The 15,690-nt window shown below is 34.1% G+C and overlaps 1 protein-coding gene across 1 annotated transcript in view; it reads right to left on the bottom strand.

Moving 5' to 3' along the window:
• CFAP47 (cilia and flagella associated protein 47) overlaps nt 1-15,690 on the bottom strand; it is a 443,615-nt gene that overhangs the window by 182,214 nt on the left and 245,711 nt on the right. Inside the window, exons 37-39 of the mRNA XM_032286197.1 lie at nt 15,358-15,473; nt 6,968-7,118; nt 5,792-5,880 (exon numbers count right to left, since the gene is read on the bottom strand). Of these exons, the coding sequence (XP_032142088.1) occupies nt 5,792-5,880; nt 6,968-7,118; nt 15,358-15,473 (356 nt within the window). The remainder of the gene's footprint in view (nt 1-5,791; nt 5,881-6,967; nt 7,119-15,357; nt 15,474-15,690) is intronic.

Below are 15,690 nucleotides of genomic sequence, written 5' to 3'. Positions count from 1 at the left end.
CCGTTAAGTGCAACATGTAGGCAATGAAATTACCTGAAAAAAAAGGAGAGAGGAAAAAGAAGAGAAAAAAATGTTCAAAAAAATGAAGTTGGTGAGATGAAAGCTGAATCAGGCCACAGAAATTATTCTAGATGATAGCACCAACCCACGGGAACAAACGAAGAGAAATGGAAATGATAAATAGGTTAAAATAGAAAAACTATAGCTATAAACTTGCTGTTTGTTATGGGCTGAATTTTGTCCCCTCAACATCATATTTTGAAGCCCTAACACCAATATCTCTGAATGTGGCTGTATTTGGAGAAAGAACCTTTAAATAGACAATTAAGGCCCTCAGGGTGGGTCCTAATGTAATCTAAATTATGTCCTTATAAGAAGAAGGAAATTTGAAAACACAAAGAGACACCAGGGATATACATTCACAGAAAAAAAAGACCAAATGAGAAGACAACTATCTACAAGCCAAACAGAAAAGCTTCAGAAAAAATAAAAAATGACAGCATTTTAATCTTGGATTTCTAACTGCCAGAACTGTGAGAACATAAATTTCCGTAGTTTACTCTATCTGATCTGTGGTATTTTGTTATGGAAATCCTAGTAAACCAATACACTTTCTTTCAGCTTTCTCAATGTCATACAAGTTATATAAAATAATAATTACAGCAGTATATTGTTGGGTGTGTAACACTGATGTAATATGTGTGACAATAACACCAGGAAAAAGAAAGGAAATGGAATAGAGATATATAAGAGTAACACTTTGTAAATCTTACTGGAATTAACCTAGCATATATCTGAAGCTGATTATGATAAGTAAAAATGTCCATGGTAAACCCTAGTGCAATCATTAAGAAAATAAATCCAAAAATATATTGAAAAAGCCATTAAAAAATTAAAATGCTGCACTAGAAAATATTCACTATTGTTAAAAATAGAAGCCATGGAGAAACAAACAAAAAACATAAAATATAGCAAACTAAATGGAAATTGGCAAAAGTAAAACCACCTATGTCAATAATAACAAATTTGAAAATAGATCAAATAATGCAATCAAAAGCAGTGATTAATGTAATATATACATACAATGGAATATTATTCTGACTAAAAAAAGAGGAAGTCTTGCATCTGTAACAATGTGGATGAACCTGGAGGACATTATGCTAAGTGAAGTACGTCAGTCACAGAATTACAAATATGCATAATTCCATTGATATGAAGTGTTTATGCTAGTCAAACTCATAGAAGCTAAGAAGCCCATTGTGACTGACAGTAGCTGTCGTTTTAGGGAAACGGAGAGTTGTTATTAAATGGGTATAAAATTTTAATTATACTATCAGATGAATAAGTTGTAGACATCCACTATGAATACAGCGCCTACAGTCAACAAAATCATGCACTTCAAAATTTAAGAGGGTAGATATCACACTATATCACACTAAGTGTTTTTACCAAAAAGCAAACAAACAAATCAAAAAACCAAAGGGACACAGAGAACTTTGAGATGTGTTGGAAATTTCTATTCCTTTGATTATGGTAATGGTATCATGGGTGTTTGCACATGTCTAAACTCATCAAAATGTACACAGTAAATACCTGAAGTTCTTTCATATAAACGTTATCTTAATGAAGCTTTTAAAACAAAACAGAAACCCCAAATCTGACAATATGCTATATACAGATGATATACTTTAGATTCAAAGATAAAAATAGATTGAAAGTAAAAGGATGAAAAATTATATATCATACATACAACCACAAGAATGTTGAAGCAGCTATACTAATACAAGAGATGCTAGAATTTAAAACAAAAATTGTAAATATAGTTAGAGACATTTTATATGAACAATCAGGAAGCTAAAATTACTACAAATACATATTCAGTGAATTTTAGAGCACCAAAAGACAAAGTAAAGCTGACATAAATGAAGGGAGAAATCAACAGATTGACATTAATAGATACTAAATACTGCATTTTTAATTATGAATAGAAAAATTTGGCAGAAAATCTACAAGAAAATATAAGTCTTATACAATACTATAAACCAACTAAACTTAAGACACACCTATAGAACACTTTACTCAACAACAGCAAACTATACATTCTTCTTATGAGCATTCTGCACTATGAACCTCATGATGTGTCATAAAGCAAACCTTGATAAATTCAAAATGATTTAAATAACACAAAGTATGCTCTCTAACTTAAATGGAATAAAATCAGTGACAGAAAATTTCAAAATTAACAAATATGGGGAAATTAAACAATATACTCCCAAATGACCGGTGGATATGCAAGAAATCAAAAAGAAATTAAAAATAATTTAAGATTTGCCAGGCATGGTGGTTCATACCATAATCCTAGCACTCTGGGAGGCCCAGGCGGGTGGATCACCTGAGGTCAAGAGTTCAAGACCAGCCTGGCCAATATGGTGAAATCCCATCTCTACTAAAAATACAAAAATTTGCTGGGTATGTTGGTGGGTGCCTCTAATCCCAGCTACTCGGGAGGCTGAAGCAGGAGAATCACTTGAACCCGGGAGGCAGAGGTTGCAGTGAGCTGAGATCATGCCATTGCACTCCAGCCTGGGGGACAAGGGCAAAGGTGTTTCTCAAAAATAATAACAATAATAATAATAATTTAAAATTAATGAAGATAAAAGTAACACATTCCAAAACATATGAGGTGAAGCTCAAGCAGTCCTTAGAGAGAAATATGTAGAAATAAATGCCTATATGGAAAAAATCTAATCTAATAAAAATCTAATCTAATATAAAAATAATCTAAATTTTCACCTTAAGAAGCTAGAAAAAAAGAGACATCTAAACATAAAGCAAATAGAAAGAAATAAGTAATATCCAAAGAAAAGTTAATTCAGAAATAAAACAGAGGAGAGAAAAACAATACAGAACACCAAGCAAAACAGAAGGAATTTTTTAAAAAGATTAATGAAATGACAAATTATTATCTAGACTGATCAAGAATATAAAAGAAAAGAATTAAATTACTAAAATAAGGCATAGAAGGAGGTATATGACTATCTACCTTCCAGAAATTGAAAAAGGATTCTAAAGGAATACTATGAATGCCTCTGTGCCAAAATATTTGATAACTTAGAAGAAATGCAGAAATTTCTGGAATCAAATAAACTAGCAACACTTATTTAGGAAGAAACAGAAAATCTGAACAGGTTCATAACAAATAAAGCGATGGAAATAGTCATGATATAAACTTCCACAAAGCAAAGCTCAGAACCAGATGGCTTCACCTGTGAACTATATCAAACATTCAAATAATTAATACTAGTCCTTCACAAACTTTTCCAAAAAATAGAAGGTAACATTTCAGAAATAATTATATAAGACCAATAGTAATCATATAAAAATAGACAAATAACTGAAAAAGGCAATCACACTATTAAATATGATAATTTTACAGGCAAAATCCTCAACAAAATACTGTACTAGCAAACTAAATCTTATCAAACATAAAATAAAAAATCCCATTATAGAGCATAAAATAGTGGAGTTTTGCAAAAGAAGAATTTGAGAATCACCAGACTGGGAGCAAGTCATGGGAGTCAATAACCTGGTCAGCTAAACCTATCTCTGTTAAATATAGACTGGATTGCTGTATTTGTTTAAAGTAATGTGAAATTTTGATAAAACATGATCTATTCTTTTCACTTATGCACACAATATTGGGGAATATATATCGGGATATTTTTACTTCATTTTAAAGTATGTTTAATATGAGACTGTTAATAACCAAGTCAATCATTTATGCAGTGTAATATTAAAAACTGGGTCACCTGTTATATTGGCTATAACTTAAAAATATTTCTATATTAATTAATTGGTCAAATTCCTTCTTATTCAATCTATTTTATCACATTAAAATTTCAAACATAATATCTGCCTCTTGCACAATATTGATTTTACACACTTGGAGTCTGGTTTTATATTTTTGAGTTTATTCATCTGTTGCCTAAGTTTGAGGGATATATTCATCCAAGGAAGGATGTAGTTAAAATCGCATGATTAACAATTTTGCTTCCTACCAAGCCACAAACCCCTCACAAGAATTAACCATTTTAATTAAATATGAGATAAACCATAAAGACATGTTAAAATATTACTGTTATTTGAGAAATATTTATCTGTAATATTCTCCCAATTTCTGGAATATCCACATTTTCTTTCTGCTTTAACACTAGAAAGTGAGACTAAATTTGTTTGATTCTGTTTCTCTCTGAAGAACTGCATACTTAAGGGCATACTTTCTTTGTTTTTTGAGTCAGAGTATCGCTCTGTCACCAGGCTGGAGTGCAGTAGCATGATCTCAGCTCACTACAACCTCCACCTCCCAGGTTCAAGCAACCCTCCTGCCTCAGCCTCCTGAGTAACCGGGACTACAGGTGCACAGTACCATGCCCAGCTAATTTTTTGTATTTTTAGTAGAGATAGGGTTTCTTCATGTTGCCCAGGTTGGTCTTGGTCTCTTGACCTTGTGATCCACCTGCCTCAGCCTCCCAAAGTGTTGGGATTAGAGGTGTGAGTTATCATGCCCAGCCAAGGGCATATTTTAGTCCTGTGTTAACACACCACATATTCTAAAATTTTGTGTTCCTTATACTCCAATGTATCACTTTTAAAAAATTGCAGTAAATCATATTCTCTCTTACATGCATCCGTGAACCATGTATTTACCAATCACTGTTTCAAAACAATATATTTTTTTAACAAAATGACCAAAATTATTAGTGAGAAATTACAAAACTCCTGGACATACAATGATTAAAAGAACTGGAAATTATCAAATACTAAAATAATAAGCATATTATAACTTCCAGTTTCAATATAAGCATCATAAGGGTTTGATATCTAAAGCTGGAAAAATCAGAGATCCTAGCTTAATCAGCACAGAAGGTATCATTTTCCATCTTCTCCCTCAACGTGGTATACATTTTCAGGAAGCTACTTTTCTTTTCTTTTTTTTTTTTTTTTTTTTTTTTTTGAGACGGAGTTTTGCTCTTGTTACCCAGGCTGGAGTGCAATGGCACGATCTCGGCTCACTGCAACCTCCGCCTCCTGGGTTCAGGCAATTCTCCTGCCTCAGCCTCCTGAGTAGCTGGGATTACAGGCACGCGCCACCAGGCCCAGCTGATTTTTTGTATTTTTAGTAGAGACGGGGTTTCACCATGTTGACCAGGATGGTCTTGATCTCTTGACCTCGTGATCCACCCGCCTCGGCCTCCCACAGTGCTGGGATTACAGGCTTGAGCCACCGTGCCTGGCGAGGAAACTACTTTTCTATTGTGACATTAAATAATACTTGAGAATTTTATTATCTTTTCATCACAAATATGTATTTTTGTTATTGTTATTAAATCTTAAGATGAACGCATGTGCATTGACTGTGTAAATTGGTTATGATGCTCTAAGTAAAAATGTTTTTCTCTGCTTAAATTAATATTTCAATTTTAGACATGAACAGAATAAAATTAGAAGTAAAAAGTTTATTAATTATATATATATGTGTTTTAATTGAAGGAACACTGAATCTCAACAAACAACTTACAGACAAAACTCATAAATTTAGTGTGATCATTTTAAAAAAACTGATTTACTTTCATGTTTTTTTTTTTCTGATGGTGCTTAGAAGTTCATAGGAATGTGAACACATATAATTTCTGCTCGAAATGGTTCATGTTGAAGAGATGAAGAAAATTACACGTCTCTTCAGAGTGGAGATAGCTAATTGTAATGAATTTATACCAAAACAATAACTTACCTGAAGTCCCCAGCAGTATGGAAAGGGTTTTTCACATTCACAGTGAATTCCTGCCATTGGTAACATGGGCTTTCGCATTTTATAATTTCCTAAAGTAAAAAAAAATAAAATCATGCTACATACTAATAAAAAATGAACTTTCTGAATTATAAAATATAAGCTTAAAAATCTATAAACCATCCATTTAATATTACACTGACAAAACTTCACACTATCAAAAGAAATTCCATGGAGAAAAACTTTCTAGGGATTCTACAGTTTCAGAAAGATTATTTCATTGTTTTATTTTATTTTGTTTTTATTTTCTAATATGTTTCCCAGTGACTTAAGACCATATGGGGGCAGATGGGGAAGTAAACAGTTGCATGAGCTTCAGCTGTCAGCTTTTCTATCCCAGAACCACCCATAATTCTTAGCCACATTGTTTCAGAGAATTTGTGTGAGAAGGTTGGGAAAAGTATATGTTCATAAATGTAGGAGGAAATAAGATCACACAAAGGAAGTGACAAATGTCCACTTCCTATTTTGAGCATCACTGTCTCAAAAGGCAATCTGTCCATATGAGCATCTCAATGTCCTCCTCACACAACAGACCATCACTCAACCATCCTACAGTCATTTTCTCTACTTACCATACTTGTGCTGCACACCTGAAATTCTTTATAATCCATTTGGAAATCCAGCAATCTAATGAATTTACTTATTCTTTACCATAGATCCATGGTAGAAATTAATATTTAGAAGAGATAATGGCTATAAAAAGTCAATCATAATAATGTCACAACCATTTTATAAAGATTTAAAAATCTCTCTTCCCCACCCTTTGCTATACACGTAGAACTCTGTCTGGAACATCATCACCTCTCAATAAATGCCAGCATTAGCCTTATCTTTATAATAGATTTGATCCACAGGGCACAAAAGATAAACTGATGAATGTTCCTGCCAGAGTACAAAAAAGCCCTTTTTTACTACATAAACTATCAACCCTTAGTCCAAGCAAAAGCACAGACACAGCCCAGAACTGCTTTAAGTTAAATCACAAGTATCCATGACACAAGGATGACTAAAGAAACAGCTGCCTAAAGATCAAACGTGGAACAATAACCATGCTTTTGATACTCTGTGGTCTGATAAGAAAAACAAAGACATATAAAGTAGGTAGCATTTACTTACAATGGGTTTAAAATTGAGGACTTTGCCTTGCAGAGCAAATGTCATTGTCATTCCTTTTACTACATTCTTGGGTTTTGAAATTAATAGTAGTGAAGCTTCAGCAGGACGAAGAAAGCGATTGTTGAATTTCACGGTGATAGTAATTTCATTTCTATTTAGTAAAAGATAAAAGAGAAAACGTTTTAACAAAAAAGACAACTTAAAAGCATTTTTTCTTTTTTTTGAGATGGAGTCTTGCTCTGTTGCCCAGGCTGGAGTGCAGTGGTGTGGTCTCAGCTCACTGCAAACTTTGCCTCCCAGGTTTAAGCAATTCTCCTGCCTCAGCCTTCCAAGTAGCTGGGATTACAGGTGCCCGCCGCCACACCCAGCTGAGTTTTTGTATTTTTAGTAGAGACAGGGTTTCGCCACGTGGGCCAGGCTGGTCTCAAACTCATGACCTCATGATCCACCCGCCTTGGCCTTCCAAAGCACTGGGATTATAGGCGTGAGCCACCACGCCCAGCCCACACAAGCATTTGTTTCATGTAGATCATGTATCTAGTGCCTACATCCCTCTGCAAGGTACTCACTTCAGCTGCAGTTATCAAGAAGCCTACAATCTAGTTATTGTCATCAGTTAACCTGTCTTAATATATTTTGTAAAATCTGAAGTTACCTTTCAAATATATAATCTCTCAAATAAAGAATTTTCTAACAGTATGCCACAGGAAACCATATTCAGTTTATATCCAAATGTTGATGGGAAGCTACTGAAAGATTTTTAAGCAGAAGAGCAGTAGATTTAAATTTGTTAAAAATTAGCTGGCATTCTAATATAGAAGATAGAGTTCATACAAGAGTTTTAGGAGTCTATCATGGCAGTCTAGTATAAAGATGATATTACATTAAATTAGGGTGGAATACGTGAAGCAAGGAAAAAGATGCAAGGTTTACGACAGGATTGGTAAAATCAATAGGATTTGGTAATGCATTGGATCTCCATGGAAGGTGATGAAAAGGGAAGCATTCAAGAATGACCATCATCTAAATAACATGCACTTAATGAAGGGTTTTATGAACCTATACTTAAGTCTTATGAAATGCATTTCAAAATAGAGTATCCTTTTTATGAGGTAAATGGCTGGTTCCATGAACAGCCGTCTCTTAAGTAGAGGTAATTATTTTTTAAATTTTGTAGTTATATTGAAGCATGTAAATAACCAGCATTCTTTTCTGAATTTGTTAGAAAGTTCAAAAGCAAAAGTGTAGTCTACTTCAAGTACACTTCCTAAGTCTCCAGACATTTCCATCATAACTATAGGCTTCATTTTAATTATCTTACCTTTTATTTTCCTTTTGCCCCAATTGCCTATCCCTGATTTAAAAAAAAAAAAAAACTCTCCTTGATATTACATATACATTGTAAGCTACTTCAATTTAGCCTTTGGAATAGATGGAGAATAAATACACAATACATCAATGTCAGTGCACATATGGCTCAATGAAAAGAATGAGAAAAAAAAGAATGGTTTGCTAAATTTATACTTTCACTTTTATGACAGTAACTCTATGGTTATAGCTAAATTTAGTCATAAAGTTAGATGAAGAAATAAATATCTTTGTTTATATGCTAATGTAGCTGTTTACCATTTTCTATATAAATAACATGTCAGAGAATTTAAATCCATAGCTGGTGGAAACAGATATTATTAACTGTCATCTAGACAGTATCTAATAAATAATGTGGTACACATAAATAGATAATCATATAATATCTGATAATGATAAAATTATTCATTTTTTTGTTTAGGAAAACAAAATATTTTCTGAGTTGTATTTTTAAAAACCAAATGCTATGAAATTATTTAGCCTAGCTAAAGAGAGCCACCTAAAATAACAGCCACCTAAAATAATTTTATTTTAAGTCTATAAAATAAAATGCATTTAGATAAATGAGTAGCTGTTTTCTATATGTGTTCAGAATCAAGCACTGCTTCTTCTTGGAACCCTTTCTTGGTTTCCTCAAGAGTAGGCAGGCACTTCTTTTTCAATTTTCATCTAGTTCTATACACAAAAAATAAATAAAATGATTGTTGAATTATATCTTAATCATATATTTGCTTGTTTGGCATTCTGATAGATTGTAAGCATTTGTGAGTAGTGTTGATATATTTTAATTTGCAAGTCACCAGTACTCCAAATTGAGGCGGTCATCCTTAATAATTACTTCCTACGCATTCCAGTTACAGTACAAGGTGTTTTGCCTAAATAATCATGTTTATTACTGACAACACTGTGAGTAAACAGTCTTATCCACATTTTTCAAATAAAGAAACTGAGGTTGGATCATAGAGCCTGTACATGTCAAGACTGAAATATAACAATTGTTAAATGATATGGGAGGAATTCTAAACCACAATGGCATCTGAAACCCAGATTCATTATTTCTTTTCCTAAGACAAATCTCATTAAATAAAGACATTTTTCAAAACACAGCTAGTTAGAGGAAACCATCACCACATGAAGAGCAAGATGGGGTTCAGACAACCCTACTTCCTTCAATGCCATTATAGAATGTCAGACAACTGGGCATAAAAGCAGAATGTTTTTTCACCCTAATGTGAAGCCTACCAATTGACATACCTGTGCACATACAGTATAGAAATTTACTTTTCTATTGCCATGTTATTACATATAATGAATAACCAAGTGTCAGGAGACATTAGAGCTAATCTTTCAGCAGGGAACACTGAGAACAAGGTAAACAAACAAAGCAACTGACCTTAGAGAAACTTCAGGTATAGATGAGAACTGAAAATTCAGAGATAATTATGAAGACATGGTACCTTGGTTTAAGAACAGCACGTCATGAGATAGAAATAGCCAGAGAACAGGTGCCCTTAGGAATTTAAAGCCATATATATATACATAAACCAGAACTCAGATCCTTGCCAGACACTGAATCTGCTAGCACCCTGATCCCTTGGACTTCCCAGACTCCAGAGCTGTGAGAAATAAATTTCTGTTGTCTGTAAGTTACCTATTTTAGGGTATATTGTTATGGCAGCCTTAATGGACTAAGATGGAAAATTAGTATTGAGAAGTGGGTGGGGTTGCTGCTGTAACATATACCTAAATTGTCAAAGTGGCTTTGGAATTGGGTAATTGGCAGGGGCTGGAAGAACTATGAGGTGGATGATTTTTTTAAAAAGCCAACATTACTATATAAAGGCCATAAAAGGTGATTCTGGTGAAGGCTCAAAAGAATAAAGCTGGAGAGAAAGCTTTAACATTCTTAGAAATTACTTAAAAGGTCATGAAAAGAATGCTGGTAGAAATATGAACAGTAAAGGCCATCCTGATGAGGTCTCAGACAGTAATGAGGAGCATATTATTGGACAATAGAGAAAGAAAATCTGTGTTAAAAAGTAGCAAAGAATTTGGCTAAATAGTGTTTGCATTTCCTGGAAGATAGAACTTGTGACTGATTACATAGAATATCTGGCTAAAGAATTTTCCAAGAAAGTGTTAAAGGTGTGGATTGGCTTCTATTGAATGCTTACAGTAAAATGGAAGAAGAAAAAAAGATTTTAAAAACATAATTTTTAACCAAAAGGGAAGAAGAACTTAAAAATTTGGAAAATTCTTAGCCTATCCACATTGATAAGAATGAGAAAACAAACACGTTTGGGGGAGAACAAGGGTGTGGGCAAGAACTGTTTGAGAAGTAGATTAATATGGACCAGGAACCACCACGAAAGCCAGATGCTATTCATTAAAACAATGGAGAATTGCCCAAAAACATTTCAGAGATTATCCATGCTTCCTCTCCCATCACAGGCCCAGAATGTCAGGGCCTGAGAGACAGGATAATTTTAAGGAGAAGGGAGTATGAACAGCTATGGGCCCCTGGCGTTTGCTGCCCAGCAACGCCTCAAGGCTCTACTGTCCACATTCCAGTATCACACCCCTTGGCTGCCCCAGGTGCTGTTTCAGCAGACCCAGAAGTGGCTTGGAATGTGGTAGCTGCCCATCTGATGGAAATAGGCAATAAATTTGGGAGGCATCCATGTAGTACCATTTCTACTGGTGCAGAAACCACAGAAAGTGCACTCCTCCACCTATATTTCAAAGGGTATACTGGAGAGTCTTGGGGTCCAGTTAGAGAAATGCCATAGGGAAGGGCCACTGCAGAGTTCCCACTAAGACAATGCCCAGTAGAGCTTTGGAAGCAGGTGCCCCTGAAGACCTCACACCAGTAGAAACATAGAGCAAGATTCCAGCTCAGGGTAACCACAAACACAAGACCCAGGCATAGAATGGCCACAGAGATGGGGCTACTGCAGAGAACCGGCATGTTCCCAGACACAGAGCTGTAGTGGGCACCGGGCTGCCTCAAAGCCACTGGGGGCAGGACCACCACTCCAGTGGTCCTGGAGAACAGTTTCAAGTCAAAGAAGATTATTCTGGTGCCTTAATATTTAATGTTATTTGTTCTGTTTGGTTTTGGAACACACTTGGGACCTGTTACCACTTTCTTCTTTCCTATTTCCCCTTTTTTGAATAGAAATGTCTACCCTGTGCCTGTTCCATCATTGTATTTTGGAAGCATATAACTTATTTTACTTCACAGAATCATAACTGGAAAGCAATTTGCCTCAGGAAGAATAATACCTTGAGTCTCACCCATATCAGGGGAGATATTAATCAAAGGGTACAAACATGAAGATATAACTTGAATAAGTTCTGGAGACCCAGTTTACATCAAAGTGACTATAACTAATAATAATGTATTTTATACTTGACATTTGTTAAGAATGTGTATTTTATATATTCTCACAAGACACACACAAAGCAACCTTTTGTGGTAATGAATATGTCAATACCTTGATTGCTATAATCATTTCACAATGTATATGTATACTAAAACATCATATTGTATACCTTGAATATATATAATTTTTAATTATCAATTTACCTCAATAAAGATTAAAAAAAAAGAGAGAGAGGAAAACCTAATCACTACTGCAATGGTATTAGGAGTTGGGGACTTTGGGGAGTGATTAGATCATGAGAGCAAAGCTCACATTAATTGGATTAGTACACTTACAAAAGAAGCCCCACAGAGCTACCGTGATCCTACCACCATGTGAGGACACAGAAAGAAAGTACTATCTATGAATGAGAAGCAAGCCTTCACAAGACACTAAATTAATCAGTGGGTGCTTTGATTTTGAGCTTCTCAGCCTCAAGAACTGTGAAAAATACATTTCTGTTGTTTGTAAGCTGCCTAGTTTATGGTATTTTGTTATAGCAGCCCAAACACACTAAGACACAATTATATCATGGATCTTCAGGATTGCTTAGAAATAGTCAAAGCAATATTATATTGAATGCAAAGGGCTTTGTTGAATGTGACACACAGACAGACACACACACATACATATGCACAAGATATGTGCAAGTGTCAGTTTACTAACAGTGCCAGCTTTGAATTTATATTGACTGGTTTTGAATCTCTACTTTGGCATTGAATAGCAGAACATTGGGTAATTTAATGTCTCTGTGTCCAATATCTTCTTTTGTAATATGAGGACACTAATAGGGTGTTAGGTAGATTAAATATGAAGTGCATACTATATAGATATTGATATATGAAACATAAAGGTCATATGATATTTTATATAGAAAATGTTCAACAAATATTAAGTATGTTAAATAATATATGCATATATTATGTAAATACATATATCATGTAAATAAATGTAAACACAAACATACATATTTGTATTTGTATAATATATGCATATTTAAAATATATTTAAATTATGTGAATACATAATATATGCATATGTTATAATAAACCCACATGTGCCTATAAAAAGACTGGAAAGAAATGAGCTAACAAATTGTGTTTGACATAATTTTAGGTGATTTTTGTTATACTGTTTATTTTTCTATAACTCAAATTTTCTACAGTGCACAGGTTTACACTGATAATAAAAATAACAAATATGAATTTTGTTAACAGGAAAAGTAACCTTAAACTAAATTGTCAGAAGTTTATTGTGTTTTTTGCGTGCTTTCTTTGTTGTTGTTGCTGCTATTTTTTGAGACAGAGTTTCGCTCTTGTTGCCCAGGCTGGAGTGCAGTGGTGCAATCTCAGCTCACTGCACCCTCTGCCTCATGGGTTCAAGCGATTCTCCTGCCTCAGTCTACCAAGTAGCTGGGATTACAGGCATGTGCCACCATGCCTGGCTAATTTTGTATTTTTAGTAGAGACGTGGTTTCTCCATGTTGGTCAGGCTGGTCTCGAACTCCTACCCTGAGCTGATCCACCCACCTCGGCCTCCCAAATTGCTGGGATTATAGGCCTGAGCCACTTTGCCTGGCCTATTGTGGTTATTAGGAAGAATTTCCACATAGTGAAAGCTTTGAAATACTGGAATAGGCTATTAGGTTTATGAGTGGAAAAAATACAAGAGAAATTTCATCCTCTTCACTTGTATCACTCTACTGGGAAAGTGAAGTATAGATCTCAACTTTAAAATATTTGACAAGAAAGTAAATGGTTACGTGACAATGTCTCGATGAACTTGTATTATTACAGTTATGTCTTATAACAGACATATAAGAAATGTAACTATTTTACTATGGTCTTGGAAAATGGGTAGGTTATTTTTATCATACAAGGAATTTTATTCTAATATTTTAATAGATATTTTAATATCTAATAAAGAAGCAGGCAAGTACAGATTTTTTTTCTTCAGGTGTAGTTTAGGTTGAATATAATCTCAAACATAAATATTAAGATATTTTATCTCCTTTAGCATGGAGTAATAACTGAAGAAAGCTAACATAGGCTAATGGCACACAACAAGGGCGCTGTTGAATATGGGTTACAGGATATTTTAAGTACAATTTAAAAAGGCCCAATTTCTTTTATTATTTCCGTGTTTGATATACTAGTACAGAAATAAAGGCTACAGCTTGAAAAGTTACTGAGTTTAATTTATAGTTAAAATCCAAAGGGATAATCAAGCAATGTAACTTTAATAGTTACCTATCACATAACATTGGGGAAAGACAATTGAATGCAAAGGCAATAACTAAAATTCAGGACTAGTTAAAGTTCATTAGTAGTTATCAAATTTTTCAACTGCTTTGGTACTGACACAGCTGTTCTCATATCATCTTTGTATTATTTAATAAACAAGAGTATTTCTGTCATTAGCATATGTTGGCGTATCCAACATGATTTGTTGATCTGGGAAGACTCACATTACGCTCAGATTTAATTTTTCAAAACTATTCTTTGGTGGTTTCAATTATACTTTATTTTTGTGAGTGGGATAGTAGTAGAAACATTAAATGAGAACACAATTAGATAAAATGATACTTTATATAACATTATCACAATTTGGGAGTATATTTATATGCATATATATCATTTATCTGTCTATCCATCATTTACACACAGGTACACAATGACTATGAGGTCACAGAGAAAAATGACAACATTGGGACTTCACTGAGGTAGGATTATCGAGCTTTTACCTTCCTCTTCTTCATAATTTCATAGTCTCTAAATTTCCTATAATGAGTACACACTGCTTTTATAATCAGAAAAAAACTATATATAAAATATATATAGTTCAGGCACAGTGGCTCACCCCTGTAATCCCAGCACTTTGGAAGGTGGAGGTGAGTGGATCACATGAGGCCAGGAGTTCAAGACCAGCCTGGCCAACATGGTGAAACCCCCTCTCTAGGAAAAATAAAAAAATTAGCCAAGCGTGGTGGTGGGTGCCTATAATCCCAGCTACTCAGGAGACTGAGTCAGGAGAATTTCTTGAACCCAGGAGGCAGAAGTTGCAGTGAGCTGAGATCATGCCACTGCACTCCAGCCTGGGCAACAGAGCGAAACTCAGTCTCAATAAACAAATAAATAAAACTCTCTTTCTCTCTTTTCTTTCTCTCTCTCTCTCCCTCTCTCTCTTTCTCTCTCTCTTTCTCTCTCTCTCTCTGTGTGTGTGTGTGTGTGTGTGTGTATATATATATATAAATTATATACAGACATAATTTTAGAATGTACTAGTTTCAGTTTCCTGCAGGAATCAGAATGGTAGTATACAACAAACCAACTTATAGTCTTATTTCTATGACCCATATGCATGAAAAACAAAATTAAATGCATACATAAAAAAGCAGATTTATGTTGTTAGAATTGTTTCAACAAATTTGGTGAGGAATTGTAGAGACATATGAATATTTCTGTGATTGTGAGTGACAATCTTTTCATTAAATATCTATCAATAGTAAAAATCAAAGTCACATTTTATAATTATAACACATTAAATCTTTGGGGTTGATATGTCTGATAATGTAAAAAATTTTTAAAAAATACTTACTTTGGAGGAATTGTTACAACATTCCCTTTCTGGGAGAGGGAAAAGTCAGCAGCATCTTGTCCAACAATTCTAGCGTTATACACTAAGTTTTGAGAGCTTGGATTTGTCAGTATAATCTATGTAGACGTAGAAGAGGATAAAAGCAAGATTATAAAATTAAAAATTATGCAACTATAACATTTCTTATTTTTATCAAAGACAGCAATACATTTTAGTCATATAGTTACTCTTAATCTAAACCAACTGGAAAAAGCCCAGAATTTATTTGTATTTTAAAATAACAACTACACACACACACACACACACACACACACACACACACACACACACACA

The sequence above is a fragment of the Sapajus apella genome, unplaced genomic scaffold (assembly GCF_009761245.1).
Source record: "Sapajus apella isolate SASKATOON/1434 unplaced genomic scaffold, GSC_monkey_1.0 scaffold17, whole genome shotgun sequence".
NCBI lineage: Eukaryota > Metazoa > Chordata > Mammalia > Primates > Cebidae > Sapajus > Sapajus apella.
Note: the sequence above shows the minus strand (reverse complement) of the source record. Positions and strands in the feature narration are given on the sequence as shown.